Here is a 25,164-nt window from a genome sequence, read left to right on the forward strand (position 1 = left end):
CTGGGAAAGGAATCCATTCAGTCACCCTCATACTTCTCCTTTACAAAAGTTTATAGGAAGAATACTTGTTATAAAACTTTTTAAAAACCACTTCTAATGCTGTTGACTGGCTGGAATAGGCTCACATTTTTAACGTTATAGGAAAAATCTATTCCCAGTGTAGCCTTAAAATCCTGGCTTTCCTTGGTCTTCCATCCTAAAAGTAATGTATTCTTACAAGTGCATGTTTGTACCATATTTTAGAAGCTTGATCACCTGTACAGCTTAGTCTGTGTTGTAGGCAGGGTTGCAGAACTGCAGCCTACAACACAGTGCATGCAGCTAAAACAGCCTGCACTATACGTGTATATATTTGTACACACACCGTGACTTGTGGCTCTTATAAGCACTATTCCCACCTGTCTCAAGTTTCAGGAAAGCAGACAAAACTGGCTGGCAGGTAGTTCCACCTGAAAACTGCCACTACTGGAAGATGGGTAAGCTGTCAAGCCTTTCTGAGGTACAGGCCTCGTGCCAGGGGTGGAAGAATCCTCCTTTCCAGGAAGAAAAAAAAAATTAAGCATTTTAGGTAGGCCTTAGAACAATTGTGAACATGAAGCCTGTATCTCACAGCAAATCTTTTAAATTTTTCTAACTCAAGCATTCTTTGACCAGATTATAGTTCTCAAGTAAATCCTCCCTGCCAAAATATATACTAGCAGGCTAAATTTTGATTCTGCGATGAACAAAATTTCATTGGGAGGTGCTAGAGGGTTAGAAAGGCCTCCTTGTTTAACTTTTTACTTTCTTCAGGTACTTACGTTGTGAACACTAATTTCCTTTGGAGAGTGCATTTCCTCCTGTTAACAATTGTATTTAGTGAGGACACTGGGAAGGAGGCGCTGCAGTGCTTACAATACCTAGTTGGGGGGCAAGGGCGAAAACAATTCATTTTTCAATGAAAGTGGCATGTATTCCCCCACCATTAGCCTCCCAGTCACCACCACCAATAAATATATTATTATAATACTGGGGGGGGGGTTGCCTAGAGACATTCGCAGGGAGCAGATAATGGGGGCCAGCTTGCAAATGGCTACAGACCTGCTGCAGGTGCAGAAATCAACAGACACAGCTTCCCCCAACCCCAGGTTTGTCTGTTTGCCACTCAGGACAAGATCACTCTAGCAATGTCACCCTTGACGTTCTATAGGTCACCAGAGCACTTAAGGTACTTTGCTGTGCACAAGAAAGGTCTTGAGTTTATGGTCACTATGATGGAAACCCATAAAGCACACGTGGATTGCCTCGGGAGGGGGGAGGTAGAAATGTTACATTCAGGCCTCAGATTCAGCAGGGAGCTCACAGGAGCACAGTTCCTGAACCTTTCTGACAGTTCCACCTCCTTCCCACCTTGTCCATTGAACAGTAGGTGCAGCTGCATAACAATCCTGGATGAGCTCCACCACCTATTTTTCTACAAAATGACCCTTGGTTACATCCTTCATAATGAAAAGAGCATAAAAGGTGGTTAAACATGACATTTGGAATCAGCGTTTCTGCAAAGCAGGAATAATACACAAGGACAAATTACTGCAGTTAAGGGGTGGGAGAAAAGGACAGCTGATGTGTCTACTCCCCCCACTCATTGTTTCTTCCCAATTACCAAACACAGAATTATGCAAACTTGAAAATATATATGCAAACCTATATGATTTGCAGAATTTTGTTTAGGTCAAAGAATTCCGCTGATATTGGTGCACAATTTTTTTATTTTTTGTTTCCAGTCCAGAAAGTATACTACCCTGCCCCATATTCTGGCTTTCAGAGAAAGAAAGGGGGGGGGGGGGAAAGGCCACAGAATCCCAGATAAAAGAGTTTGAATATAACCGATTTACAAGACTAGTTTACCAAATAACGTTTATTTCATTCAAGTTCTTAAAAATACTTTTTTTCTGTTGTTGCATAAAACATCCTAATGTAAAAAATATCCAACGTCTTAAAAAAGGAAAAGGGAGGCAAGGGAAAGCAAAGCATGAAGAAACAGTCCCCCAAAACATCAGGACTCTATTTACAAAGCCTCGTCACACAGAAAGTAAAAAGGGACTACAAGTCAGTGGGGGAGGGGGTGGTGGTGTGTATCCCCTGACAACCAGGACTGACCCATCACACTCGCTCTTTTTGCTATGGCAACGGTTGGGAGATGAAGGCCTGGGAACCCCAAGAGGATTAAGTGAAGGTGCTAGCCAGTTGAACTAGCTTCTGTAACCACCTGGAGAGATCAGCTGCGGGGGGTGTGGAATGTCACAGGAATGGCCGACTCTTTGGCTCTTTAGGTGCTGCACCCGGGGAAGGGGGGGAGAGGGGGGCTTGTTAGATGACTACAGGTGTGCCTCACGTGCTCCTCGGTCACAGATAATCCAAGGGGTGGCCCAAGCAATACTGAACAGTCCTTTGAGGGCACACGAGGCCTTAGTCATCATCTTCATCCCCTTCGTCGTCTGCTTCTCTTTTTCTCTTTTCACCTTTCCCACTATCCTCTTCATCTGTATGACATGGGGGGGGGAAGGGAAGCTCATCATAAATGACTTCTTCCAAAAGGGAGGGGGAAAGCCAACATGCCAATCCAACAGACCACTGCTCTTTTCACTACAGTATTCCATACATCTACTCTTAGACTACAAAAAGTGGGTGTTCTGGAACAGAGACTCCCGTAGCTGTGTTATCAGGCGAGCAAGACAAAGGCTGCCACCCCAGAAACAGGAGGAGGACGTCAAGCACTGGAGGGCATATGTTAGGAAGTGGCTCACACCAGCCCTCTTTTAGTCTGAGAAAGGCAATTCTTTTGAGGCTAAGCTAGCACGCCTGTTATCAAGCTGCTTCCAGAGTTCCTGCATTTTGGGACAGATACCAGCACCATGCTTGTTCAGTCATGCTTGCCTCAGAAGGGCCCGACTAGATCCTGCTGCTCAGGCCTGTAGCTACAGTATGCCTTGGGGCGGGGGGGGGGGGGAGGCAGGCCCCTCCATCTGTATGGCCCCTCCATTGCAGAGCCTTCAATCTGTCCCCTCTGTTCACCGCCACTTGCTGCCACTCTGAACAAGCGCAGCATTGCTGCAGGAGTGCCGAGGGAGGAAGCCTTCCTTGGAACAGAAACAAGCCCCTGCTAGCTGGATCCTCGGTGGCCAGAGGCAGTGGGGGCCTTGGAATCTGAGGGGGGTGGGTAGTTCCTTCCAGGGCAGGAAGGAGGCTTCACTTTTGCCTGGCATCACAAGACTACTGGTTGTGTGTATACCCCAGGAATGGAGGCCCGGACAGTCTTCAGAAGGTGACACTTATAAGTCAGCAACCTATAGGACTATATTCAGTGTTGCAGCGTGTGACAGGAGTGAAATAAGATACATGTTAAGACTGGCCAATATTATAATCGCTCGTGCTTGCTCTCCTGTGAAATGAGAAACCCAGGGGCTGAAGGTTTTTGAGTCAGCAGTGTGTGCAAGCCTGATCAGGATGAGATTTTATTTCAGTTTGCTAGCTGTGTGCCACTTTTGTTACTTACCACAGCCATAGGAGGTTAAGATACCTGTTATCTAAATAATGACCTACTTGGTCCCCCCTCCAGCCCACCTCACACCCCTCTGGCTGTCTTACCCTTTACGCTTTCTATAAACCCCCTCCCAAAGAACTGTTCAAGTTGACACGCACCTTCTTCTTCGTCCTCTTCATCCTCCTCTTCTTCTCCATCATGGCCAAACCCTTCCTCCTGGGAAAACAAAGAGCACGTTTGCCACTTGAAACAGCAGTACCTTCCTTCAGATTAGCACCATTAGCGCTGGGAAAGTTCACAGTTTTGCTGGACAACTTGCTGGATGACACCGGAGCAGAAACTTGGGATATTACAGCCAAAAAACCCCAGTGGGACAGTCCACAATTGCAACTGCCGGGATGCACATGACTGCACAGCTCACACAGCAAGTTAGATTTTTACAATGGGGTGGAGATATCCAGTCTGGCTGATCTCCCAGGTGGTACTAAGAGCAAAGGCAAAGGCTGTCATTTGAGAGCAGCATCGTCTTGCAGCTGGACCATGAAAAGGCACAAGAGCAAAGTCCAATTTCCTCAACAGTAGGGAAGCAGAATGAGTGTGTGTGTGTGTGGGGGAGAAATACAAGAGGCCCACTGGAAATTGCCCCGGAGCCCACAAAATCTGGAACTAGCCCTGCCCCCAAGCTTCCAATAGTAAAGAACAGCAGGCAAAAAATAGTTATGGCCAACCTCTCCACTGATTTCATCTTCCTCATCTTCTATTTCTTCTCCTTCTTCATCCTCATCCTCCTCATCAAATTCTTCCTCCTCACCATCTTCTTCATCATCTTCTTCTTCTTCCTCACCTTCTAAGAAAAAAAGATGGAAGTTTGCACAGTTTTCCTCAAAATCCAGCTGTCCTGGTTAGGTCCGGTATATGAATAAAAAGGTAGATAGTCCCCCGTGCAAGCACCAGTAATTTCTGACTCTGGGGTGATGTTGCTTTCACAACGTTTTCATGGGAGACTTTTTACGAGGTGGTTTGCGATTGCCTTCCCCAGTCATCTACACTTTCCCCCCAGCAAGCTGGGTACTCATTTTACCGACCTCGGAAGGATGGAAGGCTGAGTCAACCTGAGCTGGCTACCTGAAACCAGCTTTCACCGGGATCAAACTCAGGTTGTGAGCAGAGAATTCAGACTGCAGTACTGCAGCTTTACCACTCTGCGCCACAGGAAAATACAAGTGTTAGCAGTTAAGATTTCCCCTCAGTGCATTTACTCCATAAGTCCACTGAAGGCAGCAGTGCCCCAACCCAGCCAAGAGCTCTTTTGCAGTCACACCAAAAAACAAAGTGCCCACTCCAGTTTTAAAGGGCCAGGAGGGAAAGGCATGCACTTGTGTCAGATGCAACACAATGCAACGCTAATTCTAACACTGAAAGGGAGTAACAGTGATTTGACAGGGGAAGAGACTACTAACTACTACAAAACAGGCCTGCATTCCCTGAAATGGCCTCTTAAATAGGTATGAAGCATTGTATGGGTATGTAAATACAAAGGCAACAGACTTTAGTGCACAATCTTACTATTGGCATAGGTTATGTTCTCTGAAATGTCACAGTAATTCCAAACAGAGGCTGTGCATTTTATGATCTACAGGACAATTTTTGCACAAGATAAAGCTCTTTCCAAAATCCTGAGAACAAAGCAAACTTTTTAATCCCCACCTACTACCAACTGATTGCTGAAATAACTTTACATCTATAACAGGAGACATTCCACTTAAGCACCAAAGACTGATTTGCTTACCCGTTAAATGCAGTCATGCAAACAGGACATGGCACCCTTACTTCAGTATGAGTTAAGGATGAGCCTTCTCAACTATCTGTTTGAACTTTTTTTTTTGTTAGAGGTATGATGCAGACTGTGTCCCAGAAGGATGGGAGTGCACAGTGGACCACTTTAATTTAGATGGTCTATTTCTTCCATGCAATTGAACTTTAGACTAAAATCCTGCTGTTCCGTTTTTATATCACTGAAAACACAAAGCTAAAAAACTAGCCGTTTAAATTTTACACGCGATACAATAGCACTGAACAGCCTTTGTCTCACCCTCTTCATCTTCCTCATCAACACCGTCGACTTCAGCATCCGAGTCAGAAGCCTCTTTGTCTTCTTGATCGTATCCGTCCAGATAGGTGAGCTGAGGGAGAAGCTTGAAGACGCTCTCTCGGTAGTCATTGAGATTTGTTACCTCACAGTTAAATAGATCCAGGCTCTTCAGAGACTCCAATTTTTTCTAAATTAGAAATAGCATTCTAGTTATTGCTGTATAGTGCAGACGGGACAGGACTATTGTATGACTGAAAGAGGATTTGCATCTGGAACCAAGGACATACTTTTTAATGTCAGGAGACTTTCCCAGCATCCTCCTGGAGGCAGGAAGTCACGTGGCAATCCTTTTGACACCTCTCTCTTTGATAAACATTTACTCACCTCAGACTTGGTAACGTAACATGAATTGCCATGTACCTCCCCATCCCTCACCAAGAAACTATTTAGAAACTTTGCTGAACCAAAAATCTGTCCTCCATTCTTTGAAACAGAGATGATTATTTCATCTTGTGTATCATTCATCTTTATACACACTATAGGTTCTTAGTGTGATACAACGAAGTGGTAGTGGAAAGACAGAGTTCCCCATCAGCAGTCTGGGGATAACATGGAACTACTTGACAATGCTGAGGGAAGAATTATGGAAGTAACCTATATGAAACCTATACATATTATTGCAATGCCAACAAATGAACGTCTGGCATGATAAGATCATAGTAGCAGCTGTACTCTGTGCACAACAGTGAACAGGTTGGCAATATACTGGGATGATGCATATCTACTCTCTTTGTCTTCCTTTTAACTTCCCTTGGCTCTACTTTCTGGGACAGCAAAAAGCTTTTAAACAGAGATATTAATGAGAACTAGGCTATCCTTAGGCATACATATATCACAGCGTTTACAGTTAATTTTACAATTTTAGGTAAGAAAGAAGGCTACCTTATCTACTACAATAATACAGCATTTACTTCAATGCAAGACTCTGTTTCCCCCCCAGATATGCCATTAAAAAGTGGGTATCATCTTACATTTGCAGACAAGTTATAGTTATGCCCACTGAAAAAATTATACGTAACGGTTTTTTTTGGGGGGGGGGAGAGGTGGTCATCTTACACTAAGGGCTGTCTTCCTATTGAATGAATACAGTATAAGTTTAAATGCAACAGCAAAGTATGCTTGGCTCCAAACACTCTGTGTGTGTGTGCGGGTGCACACACAGAATTCATACAGCATCAGATATGTTTGAAATGCCATCTAAACCCAGACCTATTTTGAGAATGTAAGCAATCCTTTGTACGAAAATCTCTGTCTCCAACACCCCATGGAACAACCACTGCTAGAAAATCCATGAATAGCATACCAATGGCTCCAAGGTACTGATATCCTTCAGCTTGTTTCCACTGAGGTTTAGATGTGTGAGGTTAGGAAGCTTCTCAGCTAATACATCAAGACCTCCAGAAATTCTGTTGTCACTGAGTTCAAGCTTTAAAAAAGGGAGGGAAGGGGGAAAATGAACACATTAGTAATGCCAGCATGGGCAGAAACAAAATATTTCTACTGTTGTGGGATGAAGAACTGTAACAAAGTATTGAGCAAGATCAAAAACAACATGAAATAAAATAACTGACATCATAAAGATGTTCCAATCCTTTACCCACTGAGACATAATAAGCTGCTCACAGAAAGTTCCTTATTATACCCTACATCAAGGGGGAGTTGCCGTATCGGCTCCATCTTCTTATAGAATGGAACACATATATTAACTACGGGGACATATAGCTACACAACAGATCTGTTTCTCTTTTCTGTCAGTTCAACTATTATGGCCTTGGAACTGTAGCTGAAGTATCTGTTAAAGATCCCCAGCCTCTAGAACCTTTGAACCTACAGGAGTTAGAGGAAAGGACTATTAAAACAATTGAAGTCTGCAATATAGCCATGCCCTATATCCTACAAAACGGCTGTTCTGAAAGACAGCAAATCATTCAACACATATCTTTGAAGGCTCTGCCTAAGAGAAATGCCATTTTCCTACTCACCATTTTCTCAAAACAACCTCATGTCCTGACCAAGCATGGATATGTACATACGATTGATTCTAAATATACACATTTGTTCTGAATGCAATGTATGTGGTAAGAAAGCTCATAAATACTGAAGTAAAATTGGTTTATCAGAACCAATCCAGTAAAAGATACCATCTTTACCTATTCTTAGTTTCCTACAAACAGACTTCAGGTGCCATAATGAAGTGTTATACGCTTAGAAAGTAATGTTTATAGAAAAGTAATTAAGAAACATGGCCTATTCTCTAGCCAAAGTTAAACCCTTTCAAGTTCCATAGACCTCAATAAAATTGTGTGTTCCTAATCCTGGCCAAATCTGGATGAACCAAGTCCACATAGTTGACAGGCAGCAAGCCTCAAGATCTGGACAAGGTTTAAATTCATATGGGTGGCACTGTTATTACACAATACAAGTGAATAACGGACCTGTCTTAATGAGCAATCATTTGTACAAATGCAAAACAATGACTGCATTCCATGGAGCAAACTGACTTGCTTTTGCCAATAACAACATCCAAATTCCTGCCACTAACCATGAAAGGGATAGCAAGTTCCAAGAACAGACTTTAGTTTCTGAGCTAGGTTATAATAATAAATAATAATAAAAAATTTTATTTATACCCCGCCCTCCTCGCCGAGGCAGGCTCAGGGCGGCTTACAGGACATGGCAAAAGCCATATTAAAACAATAAAACAAGATTATACAGTTCAATACAGTTAACAATTAAATATTTAAATAATCTAAAAAGTCTAAAAAATATAATCTAATAGTGCTACTATCTCAGTTATATTAATGTTAATGATGGCGTGATGTTTATTCCAAGCTCCATCTTAGAAGGCTAGCCGGAAGAGGGCGGTTCTGCAGGCCCTACGGATCCCGCAGGGCCCACACCTCTTCCGGCAGCTGGTTCCACCATTGGGGTACTTTTATAGAGAAGGCCTGTTCTCTAGTTGTTTTTAGTTTGGCCTCTTTTGACCCAGGTACTTCCAGAAGGTTTTGTGAATTGGATCGTAGTGCTCTCTGGGGAACATATGGAGAGAGGTGGTCCCTAGAGGTAGGCAGATCCTCGGCCATATAGGTTGATGGCTAGCCACACCAGTTTTTCATACGTGGTAGTTATTCAACAAAGTCAACATCCTTGTCTTGTATACACTACCCTTTTACAACAATATCATTCTCTAAGAAGTAGCTGTGATAAAAAGCCTCGCTTTTCTTCACCCCACAGAATGCATATTCATCCAGATATGCCCATTTCCTTTGAACCTAGTCTCCAGAACAAAAATGCTAGTTTACTGAAAAGTACTGGAAAATAAAGGGACATTGGGTGATTTTTGATAATAGTTGAAGTTACTTTTCTTTTTTAAAAAAAGTAATGGACTAATGTCTTGATTCTGTTTTTCTTTTTGGATAAGGACAAAAAGAACTATAAGAGAAGAATGAAGATGGATTATAACTAATTTGTTGGGTTTGTTTATTCTTTTACAGAAAGTTTTGTGGGGTTTTTTAGATAAGATTTTTAATAAGATGATTCTTTAATTGATAAGGTTACCTTTAATTTTTAGCAACTTAAGTAATTGACACTGGTGGGGGTCATGATATGGGGGGAGGGGAGAAGGGAAGAGTAATGTATTGGTATTAATTTTGCATTATTTTTTATTATTGATATTATTACAATATATTACCACAATAAAATTGTTTTTACACTGAAAAATGCTAGTTTACTAGGTACTTCACTAGTAGCGATCATGACCTAGTCTGAGATTCCCCCCCCCCCCAACTCATACACACACCCCTTGGCAGTTGTCTAAAAAGACAGACAGGCTCCTACCCAATCCAGCTGGACTCCAGAATCACATTAACTTTTCAGTAAATCTTTTTAGGCATATTCTCAGTGTAAGCAAACAGGACACCTACTCAAAGCCAAATATAATTCACACATTGTGCCAAAGAAACACAACTTTCGCTTACCAATAATATATTTGTAAATTTGAACTGGGTGCTTGTTTTGGAATGAGCTTGAACAACAATATCAGGAGGGAAACCCTGTGATTGTTGTTCAAATCCCAGGCTGCCAGAAGTTGACTACAATTTTCCAGAGATTCACTACACCATCAATGTGTTTCTTAGGATTGTTTCCTCTAAGCATGTGGAGTTTCTTAAAAATGCAGGTGGTTGGGACATTGATTTTTCTGCTTGTTGGCATACGTGGCCCTGATTACAGTACAAATTCTAATAAGTAAGGAACAACCCTTAATCTGTTGACAGTTTTGTCAAATCCAGGTGGGTAGCCATTTTGGTCTGAAGTAGCTGAACAAAGTTTGAGTCCAGTGGCACCTTTAAGACCAACAAAGTTTTATTCAAGTTTGTCAGACTACATCTCACCCTGTATTTCCCTTTAATCCTGCCATTCTTCCATTTGCATCTTAACATACCTACTACTAGGAAAACCGCAAAGGTTCCTCGCTGTAAGAGTTGCGCAGTGCTTTCACGGAAATATTAGCAAATATTTATTCCTTGATTGATCTAAGAAGTCCCCCTCAACTTTATCCAGTTATATAAAACATGCAACTGAGCACAGTTCATGTTTTTGTAACCTCTTTGGAGTCTTGTAACAGGACTAATCGAAAGGAGCAACCCAGCTTCCAAATTCACTGGTTTACTAAGATCGTAATGGAAATGGTTGTTAATATGGCTATGTAGCAGTAAATACCCAGCCCACCACTCATGCTCATTAGTTAAATGGCTTACCTTTTTCAGTTTGGGGAGCTTGGGGAGATTCAAGACAGATGTCAGCCCCACATTTATTAAGCTGAGGAACTCCAAGTTGACAAACTCTCCTGACAATCCCTCAATTTTGCCTTCATTTGATCTGCAGTTGTCAAGAACAAGTTCTTGTACCTGAAAAGACACACAAAAATAAACACAATCCCTTTCAAAACAGCAGCTGAGATAACGATACCTAATAAAACGAAACACAGGCAAGCTGAGATATGCCTCTTGCCACACTTCATTGGAATTTATAGCCTCACAAGGGCCTAGGACAAATAACAGTACATTAGCAACAAAATTTGCACCCAAAGCCAATCAGCATTTAAAAAAAAAAAAAAACCTCAAAGAAGACCTATGGTGTGGATACACACACTAAATAATACACTTTCAATCCCCTTTCCAACTGGATTTTGCCATGTGAAATGGCAAAATCCATTTTCAAACAGTTCCTGAAGTAGACTGAAGTTTGAAACTGCATTATTTAGAATGTGTGACCTCAGCATTAGGCTTTGGTGGAAACAGAATATCAGAGTTCTGGAAGAGCAACCACCTTTCTGATGTCCTTGTAGTCCTCCTTTGACACAAAGACAATAAAGTTTCATTTGTTCTAGAACCTTAGCCCGTATTTGCATTCAAGGTTCATTTCTGAGTACGAATTTTCAAGGAACAAAATGTCTTTCAGCTTGAATGTATGCCAAACGATGCTGGTTCCCCAACAGCAAGACTGTGGGGAGAACTCCCTGCTGCAGGTATCCCTGCCTCAGAGGTTTCAGACTGCCTGTGAAGGCCTCGAATTTCATCTCATGCTTCGAGTTGAATCAGAGATACAAAAAACAAATTCCCATACAGGCAAACCATCAGAAATACCCAAATCTAAACAGCTGGTTGATGCTATATTTAACATATACTTAAACCCATATGTCACCAATGAAGCTGGTTATAATGATGTTAAAACCAGTAATATAGGCTTAACTGTAAAACAACAAACAATTGCATATCATACATCAGTAACAAGTGTTGATCCCTCACAAATTCATCATCCAACTCAAAGTGTATTTTCTTATTTAAAATGTTTCTATTCCCGTCTTTCTCCCAAGCACTGCAGAACCCAAAACGGACTATGCAATTCAATTTTACAGAGCATTTGCAGGAAAGCTGGTTCACAATATGGAACCACTACAGAAAACACCCTTATGGTATCAGCCATTCGAACATGCTTACAGAGAAGGGACAAATGTGGAGGAGAAAGTTTTCCTCTCTCTTTCCTTGGGCAATAGATCCCAGTAGGCGCCGTGTTGGTCTGAAGCAATAGAACAAAGCAGTAGACAAGTGCACCTTTAAGACCAACTAGGTTTTATTCAGAAGGTAAGCTTTCGTATGCTCTTAAGTAAACTTCATCAGACAAGTGGGAATGGGAATTAAGAAATTCTTAATATAAGTGGGCAGTGTGGAATCATGGGAATGTTTTTAGCAGATTAAAAGAATCACAAATAGGGATCTGTTTGTTGAAAAAAACACTGGAGTGGAGGGTGATAAAAAGCAGACTGCTGTCCTAGGGGTGCCATAAATCTAGGTAACATTCTGGCCTTGTTAGTTTAAACAGAGGGCATGATTATAACATCCATATAGTTTGCCATAGGATGGGTTGGTATATGCAATAAGACAAACAACCAATATTCCCACTTGTCTGATGAAGTCTGCTTAACAGCATTCGAAAGCTTACATTCTGAATAAAACTTAGTTGGTCTTAAAGGTGCACTTGTCTGCTGCTTTGTTCGTTTCCTTGTGCAAATCACAGCTCTCTCCGTCTAAAAATAAACATAGCTTGTCACCTAGTGGTGCCAAAAAAGAGCTAAAGTTTCAGGCAGCCAATCAGTTCTTCGGGATCTCCTGGCTATTCCACACACAATGCCATACAGTAATTTATTTTTTCATCTCCAATCTGTAATTCAATAAGCCAAAAAATGATAAAACTGAACACCACTATCTACTTCCTGGTAGACTCAATGTCCTAAAACTACTAATAGAGAAATATATCCCCAGGCCACAGAAAGACAACACCCTACCATTCTGCTAGAAACAGGCCATCTTAATTTGAACAAAAGAACAAGCCAGGAAGAGCACATTCTATTGTCTATCATCTTGGGCAACAGTGGCAGAAAGACTGAGTTACGGTAACTTGTCTGTGATTGTCAAGGACACTACCGCAAAAGACCATCAAACCAGCACCATGCTTCAAGTAGTATTACACCACCACTAGAGTTTTGCTTTGGGTAATAATGTAAAAAGCTTTATGTTATCTGCAGACTGCAGGAAGATACAGCATATTGGTGTGTATCTTCACATAGGTTGAAATGGGAATCAATGATAGAAATGTGTTTTGGAAGACTCAATGCCACAAAGGCTGGATCACACCAGAACCCTTAGGGCAGCTCTAACAACTACTGGTTCTGACAACTGTTCTGGTCACCCAGAGAGCTCCAGTGTGGACGTCTCCTCACTGGTTACCTTCTGAAGCATCACCTGGTTTTCCCTGGACAGTGCAGAGAAAGAACAAGAAATTGTCAAAGGGGTTTTCCTTACTGAACCTCGACAATGATAGAAGCTGAGGAGGGCAAGCGGCAGCATCTCCCTTGGAAGTCCTGCCACAGGGCATGCACTGTGCCCTTGGCAACTGTCAGAGCCAATAGATGCAACGTATTTGTATTGGTTCACTGAGTGTCCTCTGTGAACCAGCCCTAAAGCAAACTCTGCACAAATGAAACAATTTGTCAAAATGGTATTTCTAAGATCATAATGAAAACAGTGCCACGCATTCAAGGACACGTGCTTGATTGAAATCTTACTTGGTCTTAGAAACTGGAACATTTCCGCTACCGGAATGAAAGCAGTCAGCCCACAATGATGTTCTTCTGTCTGGCTAGAAGAGCTTAGGGGGGGATGTTGTTATCAAGCAGGCAGCAGAACAAGGTTCAGCTGTCTTGCTCAAGTTGTTTAGATAAAATATAGAGACCAATTTCAAACAATGCACACCAAGAAATACACTGAATAAACAGCTACCTTGTATGTATGCAGTAATCATAAAGCAAATGGCACAGAGCCCTAAAGATGGATGGGAAAGCAGAAAGAGACTTTCCTGTGCTGGGCTTAGGCTGGAGAGACTTTTCTTAGGACTGCATTGTAAACTGCTCATATGCAGTAAAGAACTACATTAAAAAGCCAGAACAGATTATCATGGTTTCTTAGGAGGGGTCAGTCACCAGAAGTCGCCATGAAGAAGACACTGGACTTATATCCCTCCCTCCACTTCGAATCTCAGAGTGGCTCACAATCTCCTTTAACTTCCTTCCTCACAACAGACACCCTGTGAGGTGGGTGGAGCTGAGAGGGCTCTCTCAGCAGCTGCCCTTTCAAGGACAACCTCTGCCAGAGCTATGGCTGACTCAAGGCCAGCAGGTGCAAGTGGAGAAGTGGGGAATCAAACCCGATTCTCCTGGATAAGAGTCTGCACACTTAACCACTATGCCAAACTGACTTCCGGGTGTATGCGTGCACCCCCCCCCCCCAAAAAAACCTACCAAAAAGGAAATTTAAAAGTCTGCATTTTCAAACCTTGTGATTAAACAAATCACCCAAATCAAAGTGTAAAAACAACCCCCTCTAAACCTTATGCAGTAAAAAGTAAAACAAATTAAAGTAATTGTTGGGGATAAATAGAAGAGTCTCACCAACTTCTTACCTCATATACTTAGTTGAAATTTTAGTCCATCTCATATTTTAGCAGTTTCTTGGGGCAATTCCAGACAGTACAATGCAACCTATACAAGGTGAGGTTTTTAAAATGGCTGCTGTATCCTACTTTAAAAGAACTTCTACCTTGCTTTCCTATCAGAATTGGCCTTCAAGACAATTTACAATTGACTTGAAGGGGGAAAAAATATTGAACACAATATGTGGACCTTCAGAAGCACAATGGACAACTCTTGGACTGCAGTGCTATAGTAACTAATATTTATGCCAAATAACTGATAGTCAAGAAATGATATTCATTCTTTTGACTACCCAATTCCTTCCCCATCTTTTCCAATTACCCCTGCTCAGGGTGGCATGCAGTGCAGTCTGAAAACTGACCCGTCAACAGGCTTATGTTAATGCCATCTGAGATTTGTAGTAATCTAAACTGAATTGTTATTGTGCTTTATTGTTTGATGTTTTGTTGCTTATTGCCCAGAACCCTGAGGAATCAAGGTTTGGGTAATTCATAAATCTAACTTAAGGAAAATGCAATAGGTGTGTATAAACTGGCCTGATGCTGGGACCCTAAGCCACTCTCTTCTAATTTACACAATGATCAAACAATCATAATTTGAAGTAAACTAGTCTAGGAGTAGAATAGAACAAATCGAAGGTATCTGACATCCATACAAGTTAATGAACAACTATGATGGGGGGGGGGGGAGAGGAAGCTTAATTTGAAAGTAAAGAAGACTTGATAAAACTATGTTTCAAGTTTAAAAGACAAAAATTACAGTGCATTGCTATGCAATTACTCTAGCCTTTTATTTATTTTTGGCCATCAAGTTGCAGTTAACTTAAGGTGACCTCATAGGGTTCTCAAGGCAAGACACATTCAGAAGTTGTTTGTGCCTTTGCTTGCCTCTCCATAGCAGCCTTGGAATTTCTTGAAGGTCTCCCATGCAAATACTGACCAGGGCTAGCTCTGCTTAATTTCCAAAACCTGATGAGACTGGGCTAGCTTGAGCCAGTTTGGTGTAGTGGTTAAGTGCGTGGACTCTATCTGGATTTCATAGTTGTTGTCCTTGAAAGGGCAGCTGCTATGAGAGCTCTCTCAGCCCCACCTACCTAACAGGGTGTCTGTTTTGGGGGAAGAAGGTAAAGGAGCTTGTAAGTCGCTCTGAGAGTCATAGTGAAGGGCAGGGTATAAATCCAATATCATCGTCTTCTTCCAGGTCAGGGCACTCTAAATTTAACCCACTGATGTCAATGAATTTAAACTGGTGTAACTCCGCAAACAACTGCAGTTAGAAACTCCTGTTCACTAACAAATACATATCAAACACGGCTATAAAAAAGGTCAAATAGGGATGGCTAGGGCTTTTTTTGTAGCAGGAACTCCTTTGCATATTAGGCCACACACCCCCATGTAGCCAGTCCTCCTGGAGCTTACAGTAGGCCCTGTACTAAGAGCCCTGTAAGCTCTTGGAGGATTGGCTACATCAGGGTGTATGGCCTAATATGCAAAGGAGTTCCTGCTACAAAAAAAGCCCTGGGGATGGCTACAGAAATTTCCAGTTTCCTAGCTTCATTTATTTACAGCTTAACAAAAAAAAAATCACCTATGGCTTCTATTTTTAAAACAGAAATTTAAAATTTTGTAGCAGTAAATTCAAAATGTATTTGAACTCGAGCCAGAGATTTTCTCCACTCTTATTTTTATTTTATTTATTTGTATTTGTGTGTGTGTGCACCTATAAGTCATAGTGACTTCTGGTGACTGACCCCTACTGCCAGAGTCAACCCTGCTTAGCTTCCAAGATCTGACAAGATTGGGATTGCCTGGGCTGTCCTGGTCAGGGCTGGGATTTGCCCCACTTGACACACTGTGCTCCAAGTTGGAACATCCAACTATTCTGAATTGACAACACAAAATACAACAACCGTATCCACTGGTTACAAAAATAAGCAATGCTTTCCAAAATGAGTTTATCTGATAATTCCACTTCAGTAAAACAAGAATACATTTTTTTCAAGACTTGCCCAGCATCTCTGCAGCATGTATGTACCAGAACAGATATTTCTACAATGAATTCTTAAGAATTAAAACCTGAATCACACATCAACTTTAAAAGCAATTAATTAATCAAATAAACAATTTAAGCCCTCATATTTTAAAAAAACTGCTGCCCAATTAATCACAAGTATTCTTTTAGTCAATTTTTAATAATCCTACCTGATCATAATGGCACAACAGAGCAAAGTATTTGAACGTAGTTTATTAGAATTACATTTATTATATAGAAAACTAATCTTATTCACTATTCAATCTTTTCTCAGATTAACTATGCTCACAACTTTATAGACTTACTATTTATTGTAGCAAAATGGAGTGGCCGGTTTCTTTTATATTACTTCCTCCGCGCAGGGCTTTTTTTATAGCAGGAACTCTTTTGCATATTAGGCCCAACACCCCCTGATGCACCCAATCCTCCAAGAGCTTACAGGGCTGTTAGTACAGGGCCTACTGTAAGCTTCAGGAGGACTGGCTACATCAGGGGGTGGGGCCTAATATGCAAAAGAGTTCCTGCAACAACAACAAAAAAGCCCTGATGTTAAATAATTTTAATGGAGCCCAAGTCTACCGACTTGACCAGGAAACATCTCACAAGCCTGATTTTCTCCAAATCACTTTTAAACAGCAGGTCTATCCAATACTATGGAAATTAATTAGTACAACCCCATCAAAACACATTAGCTCATTTTTGGTATTCCAAATCAGACAATTATGATGAGCTTCCCAGAAGGTTTTTGCAAAATTGGTACAATCCTATCAAGGCATTGTAATGTGCCTTTTAAAAGGATCAAAAGAGAACTGATCTGTGCTGGTAGGAAGCAGCTCATCCTTTGATACTAATCCTCAACAAATACTCACCAGTTTACGAGATGTGCGTGTATCTGTATCTTCTAAATGATTGAAGGCACAATACAGTTTGAGAAATCACAATATACCCCCCCCCCACTCTGGGGCAAATTCTAATTTCTGAAGAGAACATTCATATAGCTTGATAAACAACCCCCCCCCCCCGACCACACACACACAGTTTTTAAAAATTTCACATCATTTCATATCTCACTGCAAGGTGCCATTACAACTGTTATAAAGGAAGTGAGCAACCTGTTAATTCCTCAGAACCTTTCAGAGTGGATGTTAAAAGAAAAGACATAACCCACCGAAAGGGGCAGAGAAGAAAAGGTTACTTCAGGGCACAGAAGCCCAAGCTCTACAGTTTGTAACCTTGAAAGGGAGACCAGAAGATATACAGCCTCACCTGAACTGTCCTCTTAAAATACTGAATATTCAAGTCCTGATGAACTGGAAAATTCAAAAGCTCAACTGATCCTAACAGAAAGTCATTGTATTGCTATTAAGGATGTTAGCAGTAGCACACATAGTATCACCATGTGCACCGCTCTTTTGCCAGGGTGAATAAAAGAGCTATGCCGCATCAACACGAGAGGACAACAGCAATCCCAAGTGTCGCTGTTAACAGCAATATTAGTGCTGAGCCAGACTAGATCATCAGTTGGCAACAAGAGCATGCAATGTGCACTAGGTTCAGAGCATCTGCTGCATCCTGTAATGCTCATCTGATATATGAGAAGCTTTGCTCCAGCTCAGACAGGCACATTACATAGAAGAGAACTGGAGAATCCAATCCTGTGTCTTGAACTTGCCGTATAGGGATGGGCATGAACCGGTTCGGGCACAACTTGGCCCACTTCAGAGCTCCAAAACATTTACCAAACTTTTGTTTGGTTTGGCTGTCTGGGCCATTTAAACTTAACAGCTGACCTGTTAGGTTTAAATGACTGTGATCCATTAAATCCATCAGTCCCACCCCCCCCACCCCGTTTTGAAAGGCGAATCTCCCCTTTCTCTGGTCTGCAGCTTCAAACCATCCAGTTTGTGGCATTTCTGGCTCAGTTTGGGGGTTGCCCCGAATTGAGATTTTTGAGTTTGTGCCCATCCCTAAAGGTAAAGGTAGTTCCCTGTGCAAACACCAGTCATTTCTGACTCTGGGGTGATGTTGCTTTCACATTTTCATGGCAGACTTTTTTACAGGGTGGTTTGCCATTGCTTTTCCCATCTACACTTTACCCCCCGCAAGCTGGGTACTTATTTTACCCCTCGGAAGGATGGAAGGCTGAATCAACCTCGAGCCAGCTACCTGAACTCAGCTTCCACTAGGATCGAACTCAGATTGTGAGCAGAACTTGGACTACAGTACTACTGCCCAATAATTAATGGTGGCATACAAGGAAATTAATGTATGCATGGAATTACTAATAGAGAATGGAGCTGGACTCAAAGCTAGATAGTTCTGATATTCTGGCTTAATTCTTCATATTAGGGCCAAACTACATGTTCAGGCTTTTAACCAGCTGGGCCCAGATGCAGAACGCTTTTTTAAAAGTAAAAGAAAGCCCAAATTGCCTTGGAAGGGCTCCTGCCTTCCCCACCCCCCAAGCTAGTTCCACCACAGAAACTGCACTGGATGGGGAGGTTATTTTCTGGTCTCTGCTGCTCCACATGGAGTACTCTGTTCACATGCAGCTGCAAAAATGGGGGTGTAACTTCCTCCCATCCAGCACTGTTTCTGCATGGTAAAACAGTTGGTGAAGAGCAGAAATCCTCCTCTCTCTGTGACAGTGTTCCAAGAATGTTTGAGTTTTTATTTTTAAGAATTCATTTATCAAAACCTGGACTTAGCTTGTTGAACATCTGAAAGTGCAGTCTGGCCCTTAGAAATCACAGTCATTTAGTCTTAAAGGTAAAGGAAGTTCCCTGTGCAAGCAACAGTCATTTTCGACTCTGGGGTGATGCTGCTTTCACAACGTTTTCACGGCAGACTTTTTACGGGGTGGTTTGCCATTGCCTTCCCCAGTCATCTACACTCCCCCCCCCCAGCAAGCTGGGTATTCATTATAGTGACCTCGGAAGGATGGAAGGCTGAGTCAACCTGGAGCCAGCTCCCTGAACCAGCTTCCGCTGGGATCAAACTCAGGTCATGAGCAGAGGGCTCCGACTGCAGTACTGCAGCTTTACCGCTCTGCGCCACGTGGGCTCTTCATTTAGTCTTAGGGACATTTAAAGGGGCACTGAAGCACTTTTTAGGGACCCTTAAAGGGGCACTGTCCTGGTCTGTATATGAATAACCAAGCAAATGGGCTTTACGGACCTTTCCATGTATATAAGCGGTCAAGCAAACAAAATATAAAACAACTGTTTACAGCCAAGGTGCTCAGTACTTTCCAATGGCCTTGAAATCAGCCCGGACCAGACTACCACTGAACAACGGAGTAACAAACATGGGGCTGATCATACAATACATGCCAAAAAGAGTGTGCAGTTGTACTGAAGATAGCATTGGAAAAGCATAAATAGTTCAAATTAGATTCTCCCTCTCAATAAACTGCGATGTTAGGCATTAAATTATCTACCTACTCCCTGAGATTCAGAACTGCTTTCTAAATCGTATTTTCCGCACATGCTTGTCATGTTATAGGTGTTACCTAAAGTTTGAAAACAAACCCCAAATATCTGCTTTTTTCCCTTTTTAACCCTCAGGCGTGCCGCTAAAAGGAACAGCCCAAGCCAGGAGGATCAAAAGGAAGTAAAGCGTTTCTATCCGCCATAAAACAAACAAGATTTTATTTCAGCAGGAGCGTTCACAGACTAGCCCACTTTTTCAGAAACATACACCCCTCCACGTGTTGAAACAAAAAATCTTGCTCGTCTTTCAGCTGCCACGCAGGATCTAGCCCCTGAAAGATTCTGCTGTTATGTCTTTTAATGTGCCATAAGACTGGTGCTTAATTCCCCCTGGAATTAGATAGACCGGCCACGTTCTAGCAAAAGAGTATATTCAGCAGCAAATCGAGCGAGGGGCAACCATGACACGATCCTGCCCTAAATTAAGGCGGTTTCAAAAATCCCGAAGATTTCAAGCGGGAGAGATTTAAGAGCTCGATGGTGCCTCCATTTAAAAGAGCTGAAGATCGTGCAGAGAGAGGAGAAAAAGGAAGCTTTTGGCGGGAACGCGAGGCGTACGACGGAGAGTAAGAAGGCAGCTCCCACATGCACGCGCGCTCCCTCTGCAGCTGTCGCCCGTTTAAAGAGGGAGGAGGAAGGCGGGAAAGGCCGCCCAGAGCGCGCCCGTCCTGGCTGAAGGGGACGGGCGCCGCGTGAGGAGGAAAGCGCGCTCACGAGCCGACGGGCGGCAGCACTGCCCTCGCCTCCCTTCCGCAGCTATTGCCTGTTTAAGGCCGGCGGAAGGGGAGCGAGGTGGGGGAGGAGGCGCGCGCGCGCGACAGACCCCTCCGCGTGCGCGACGCCGGGCCGCGAGGCGAACGGACGCGGCTCCCTGTCGCGCGCACGCGAAGCGCCAACCGCCTCGCTCTGTCCCCTCTGCAGGCAAAACAGCCCGCGCTCTCGCAGTGAGGAGACGCAGCAACGGGAACAACATGGCGGCCGCAGATTCCCTCGTCAGTCAGTCAGTCGCTCGCTCTCCCATTACGCGCTCGCTTCGCTTTCTTTCCCTCCTCCTGCCAACCACAACGGGTGACCGAACCTTTCCTCTCCCCCCTTCCCCAGCCTCGCGCTCTCATATTCTCTTCCCGCCCCTTCGGAGCCTCCCCCCCACAATGAAGCCCCAAATCCGCCTCCCCGTAGGCCTCCCTCCTCTGCGTCTCAACCGCTCCCCCGTCCGCGCTTACATCCGGCGGGGTCCGGTTCCGCAGCTCCAGGTGGATCCGCTTCTTCATGTCCATGGCGGCGCGTCGTGAGGGGAAGGAGAAGCTCGGGGCGGGCCCGGGGTCTCAGGCCTTGGCGCCGAGGGAGCCCGCAGGGGCAGCGGCCGAAGGGGAAGAGCGGCCGGCGGCAGGGAGGGAGAAAAGCGGCAGCGCTCGGCGCCTCTTTCACCGCCGCGACTGCACTTCTACCGGCAAACGAGGGCCCCCCCTCGGCCTGAGCCGAATCGACCGAGCGAGTGACTGACTGACTGACTGGCCGGCCGATCGAGCGACCGCTAGGGGGCGCGGCAAAGGCGCCAAGAAGAGACTCCCCGGAACTTAGTCGTCATAGCCGCGCCCCTCCCCCCCAGCCGGGCCCGCCTTTTCCTCCCCTCCCTCCTCTCTCCAGAGCCCCCAAAAGGCGGCGCCTCGGCCATGGAGATTCCCACCCAGACACGGCGTCTTTTGCAGAGACGTTTCCTAGCTTAATAAAGAAGACCACGGCTGTGGATTTACGCCCCGCCCTTCTCTCAATCAGAAACTCAGAGCGGCTTACAATATCCTATATCGGGGTGGTCAAACTGTGGCTCGGGAGCCACATGCGGCTCTTATCTATTGTGTGATTTGAAGCCCCCACCACCTGGGCCATAGCCAGGGTTTTAAAGGTTGGGGAGCTTTTTTAAAAGTCAGGGGGCACACTTTCCCATCCACTGGAGGGCTTGCCACTTCTCAGAAGCTTTCTAAGGTAGGGGCAAAAGCTGGAGGTTCTGAAATTGGCCAAGTCGAGGCAGAAAACCCTAAAACGTTGGGCTCAAGAAGAGAGTGCATCTTGCATACAAGCTGGGGGGTTTTCTTCCACTTCCCTATCCCTCACCCCAGCGCTTTGCAAACAGCAGCTCCATCTGTTCCCCACCCGCCCTGGCCCATTCCATGTGGCTTCCTCTGCCTCCTGCTCCTCAACCTTCCTCCTCTTCACCTGCTGGTTTTGCTGCTGCAGTACACTGTGCCCTGCTCAGCTTTCCCGGTATTGGTTGCCGCTGAGGGCACTTTGCTGGCTCAGCCATAGTAAAAATTAAAAGCAGGCTGCACCCTGGAGGGCCCCCTGGGAGTTGTGGGGGGGGGGGCTGACTGGAAATCAGGGGGCAGTGCCCCCACAGGCCCCTCGCCTTTGGCTACAGGCCTGCCCACCACCCTGTCAGCCAGATAGGAGAAGGCATTTGTCTCTAAATCATTTCTCCAAGCCAGTCAGCAGCTTGGAAAATGGATTTAAAGTTGCTTTTCCCCCACATCTCTCTTCCTTCCTCCTTGACTCTCAAACATCTGACAATGTCTTGTGGCTTTCAAACTTCTGACATTTATTCTATGTGGCTCTTGCATTAAGCAAGTTTGGCCACCCTTGTCCTATATCTTCTACCCCCACAACAGACAGCCTTTCAAGGACAACTCTTGTGAGAGCAATGGCTAACCCAAGGCTATTTTAGCAGCTGCAAGTGGAGGAGCAGGGAATCAAACCTGGTTCTTCCAGATAAGAGTCTGCACACTTAACCACTACACCAAACTGGTGTATTAAAGTGAATTAAAGGCCTGTGTTGTCTTAAACAGAATTACACCCTTCTGAGCCCATTGCTTCAGGAGGGTGCAGAGCCTAGATTATTGGCAGGCCCACGTCTGAATTTCCCACTCTGCCATTGAGGCTCAAGATGTGACTTTAGGCAGGCCCAGGCGTGGCCAGACTTTCTTAACATAAGAGCCACATAGAATAAATAGATGTTTGAGAGCAGCAAGAGATGAATATCAGATGTTTGAGAGCCCACAACAGGAAGGAAGGAAGGCAAATAGATAGGGGAGGGAGGGGTGGAAATGAAGCAACTTCAAATGTATCCTCCATGCCACTGGCTGGCTTGGCTTGGAGAAGTGATTTAAAGAGACAAATACCTTCAAGCTGGTTGATGGGGTGTTAGGGGCTTTGAGAGCCACACAATATCTGTGAAAGAGCCACACGTGGCTCCTGAGCTGCAGTTTGATCCCCTCTGGGCTAGTCTCGCTTTCAGCATAACCCACCTCACACGGTTGTTGGGAAGATAAAAGTGGAACAGGGAAGAATGTGAGCTGCTTTGAGTCCCCTATAAGGGGCAAATTAAGGTGCCAGCCTCCAGATTGGACCTGGGGATTCCCCCAGAATTACAGCTCCTCTCCAGGCTGCAAAGTTAAGTTCCCCCAGAGAAAATGGCTGATTTGGAGGGCAGACCCTATGGCACTGTACCCAGATGAAGTCCTTGCCCTTCCCAGACTCCATCCCCAAATCTCCAGGAGTTTCCCAACCTGGATCTGACAATCCTAACAGCAGGATATCAAAAATTAATAGAAAGACTTCCAGAAAGGGGAACTGTGGCAGTCTAGCAGCAGAATAACACAAGTCCAGTGGCACCTTAAAAACTAAATTTCTTCCTGAGTCAGAGTTCATTTCAACAGATTTGGGAAACTGTACATCCCTAGTACTGACACTTGAAGTGACAAGGAGCAGACATCCAAAACTAAATTGCATGACATTCCTTTGGTCAAGCTTTCAGGCTTTTCCAGGACACTTCACCAGCCTGATGAGGTTTTCTTTTAGGTGTTTGTAGTGAACTAACCCAACCATAAACTTATTTTAAGCAAAGGAGAGGCATGACAGATTTCAGTTTAAAACAATACCCAGTAAAAGAGAAAGAAATGTATACAGACCGGGGAGAACAGCTCTCAGGGCTTGATAGGGAGAATAGAATTAACAACCAAAAGATCTAATCAAGGAAAGCTTTGTGTGAAACAAGATAAGCAGATCCAATTAGGGGCACTTAACAGGGACTTTGTAAAGGTATAGCTGAACTGATTAGCATCTATAATGGGTGTGTTTAGGACTTGTAAAGTTTTAGTCCATGCTGTCAAGTGATTAAAATAAAATTGCAGATCTTGTCTGCAGTGGATACCCCATACAGTGTACAGTTCTCATCAACATATCTTAAAATAGATTGCAGAGCACAAAAATATGCAGAAGAAGGCAAATAAGATGATCAAGGAATCTGAATGCCTTTCCTTCATTGAAAAACGGGCTTTTGAGTTTGGAGAGGGAGACAAAAGGGGATAGGATTGAGGTTTATAAAATTATACATGGAATTAAGAAAATGGGTTACCCCACTACCACCACACACTCTCCCATTGATAATTAGAACTGGGGGACATACAGTGAAATTGGTGGGCAACAGATGAACAAATAAATTATGGCATTGGCTGCTAGTAAAAAACGGGATTAGATTCCTAAATGGCAAGTCCATCAATAATTCCTAGGCATGTTGACTAAAGCTTTCACACCTAAAGGCAGTAAACCTCTGAAGACCAGTCTTAGGGGGCAATGTCAGGGGAAGGCTTGGACCTCTATCCCCTTTCTGTGTTGGCACGCCAGAGGAACTGGTTGGCCACTCTGTGATACAAGAAGCTGGACCACCCTTCTCAACCAGCAGAACACTCTCTTAGGTTCTCAGGCCTTTAATTCCCACTCACAGAACAGCCTTCTTTTCCTAGGACCTAATAGCATAGGAAAGGGTTTTTTGAAAAAGCTTGAAAGGTTTAAAAGATATAAAGAATGTTTAAGAACAGTGTTACAATAACAAAAAAAGACCAGAAACAAAGGTATTTGCATGAAAAAGGTGGACATCTGTGTCTAATGGATTTAGGGTTGCCCCACTCTGGGTTTGGAAATACCTGGAGATTTTGGGTGTGGAGTCTGGGCAGGGAGGCGTTTGGTAATGCCATAGAGTTAGCCCATCAAAACAGCCATTTTCTCCAGGGAAACTGATCTTAGTTGTTGTTCACTCGCACAATTGAGTCCGACTCTTTGTGACCCCATGGACAGTCATGCCAGGCCCTCCTGAATTCCACCATCCTCTGAAGTCTGCTCAAGTTTGTGTTTGTTACATCAGTAACGCTGTCCAACCATTTCACCTTTTGCAGTCCCTTTCTTCTTTTGCCTTTTTTCTTTCCCAGCATCATAACTGGAGATCAATTATAATAGCAGGAAATCTCCAGGTGCCACCTGAAGGTTGGCAGCCTTGGCTCTAATTGCATGGAGAAGGAAACATTAGCAACCACAAACCACAGATATAATACTCTGGGAGAAGGCTTACCATTCACATGCTGAATGTTAA

General features: G+C 43.8%; 1 protein-coding gene across 2 annotated transcripts; it reads right to left on the minus strand.

Annotated features, from left to right (window-relative positions):
* Nucleotides 1-1,882: 1,882 nt before the first annotated feature.
* On the minus strand, nucleotides 1,883-21,370 carry ANP32B (acidic nuclear phosphoprotein 32 family member B). Of its 2 annotated transcripts, none has more exons than XM_060236988.1 (7): nucleotides 20,969-21,370; nucleotides 10,433-10,582; nucleotides 6,979-7,101; nucleotides 5,616-5,802; nucleotides 4,252-4,370; nucleotides 3,682-3,739; nucleotides 1,883-2,522 (listed from the first exon to the last, which is right to left on the minus strand). In XM_060236988.1, exons 1-7 carry the CDS (start codon nucleotides 21,020-21,022, stop codon nucleotides 2,449-2,451), a joined length of 765 nt encoding a protein of 254 aa, XP_060092971.1. In that variant the 5' UTR covers nucleotides 21,023-21,370; the 3' UTR covers nucleotides 1,883-2,448. The 2 variants fall into 2 exon arrangements, with proteins under 2 accessions (XP_060092971.1, XP_060092972.1); XM_060236989.1 differs by having other exon boundaries at nucleotides 4,252-4,367; nucleotides 20,969-21,339.
* Between the last annotated feature and the right edge of the window lie 3,794 nt (nucleotides 21,371-25,164).

This window comes from Heteronotia binoei, chromosome 4 (genome assembly GCF_032191835.1).
Source record: "Heteronotia binoei isolate CCM8104 ecotype False Entrance Well chromosome 4, APGP_CSIRO_Hbin_v1, whole genome shotgun sequence".
Taxonomy (NCBI): domain Eukaryota; kingdom Metazoa; phylum Chordata; class Lepidosauria; order Squamata; family Gekkonidae; genus Heteronotia; species Heteronotia binoei.

Bases quoted from the DNA above. Each gene is read 5' to 3' on its own strand.
- ANP32B (XM_060236988.1), bottom strand. From the start codon at position 21,022: ATGGACATGAAGAAGCGGATCCACCTGGAGCTGCGGAACCGGACCCCG. The intron at 10,583-20,968 runs GTAAGCGCGGAC...GTGTCTTTTCAG, and splicing joins GGAACCGGACCCCGCCGGAT to GTACAAGAACTTGTTCTTGA. The intron at 7,102-10,432 runs GTAAGCCATTTA...CCTTTTTTAAAG, and splicing joins AGCTCCCCAAACTGAAAAAG to CTTGAACTCAGTGACAACAG.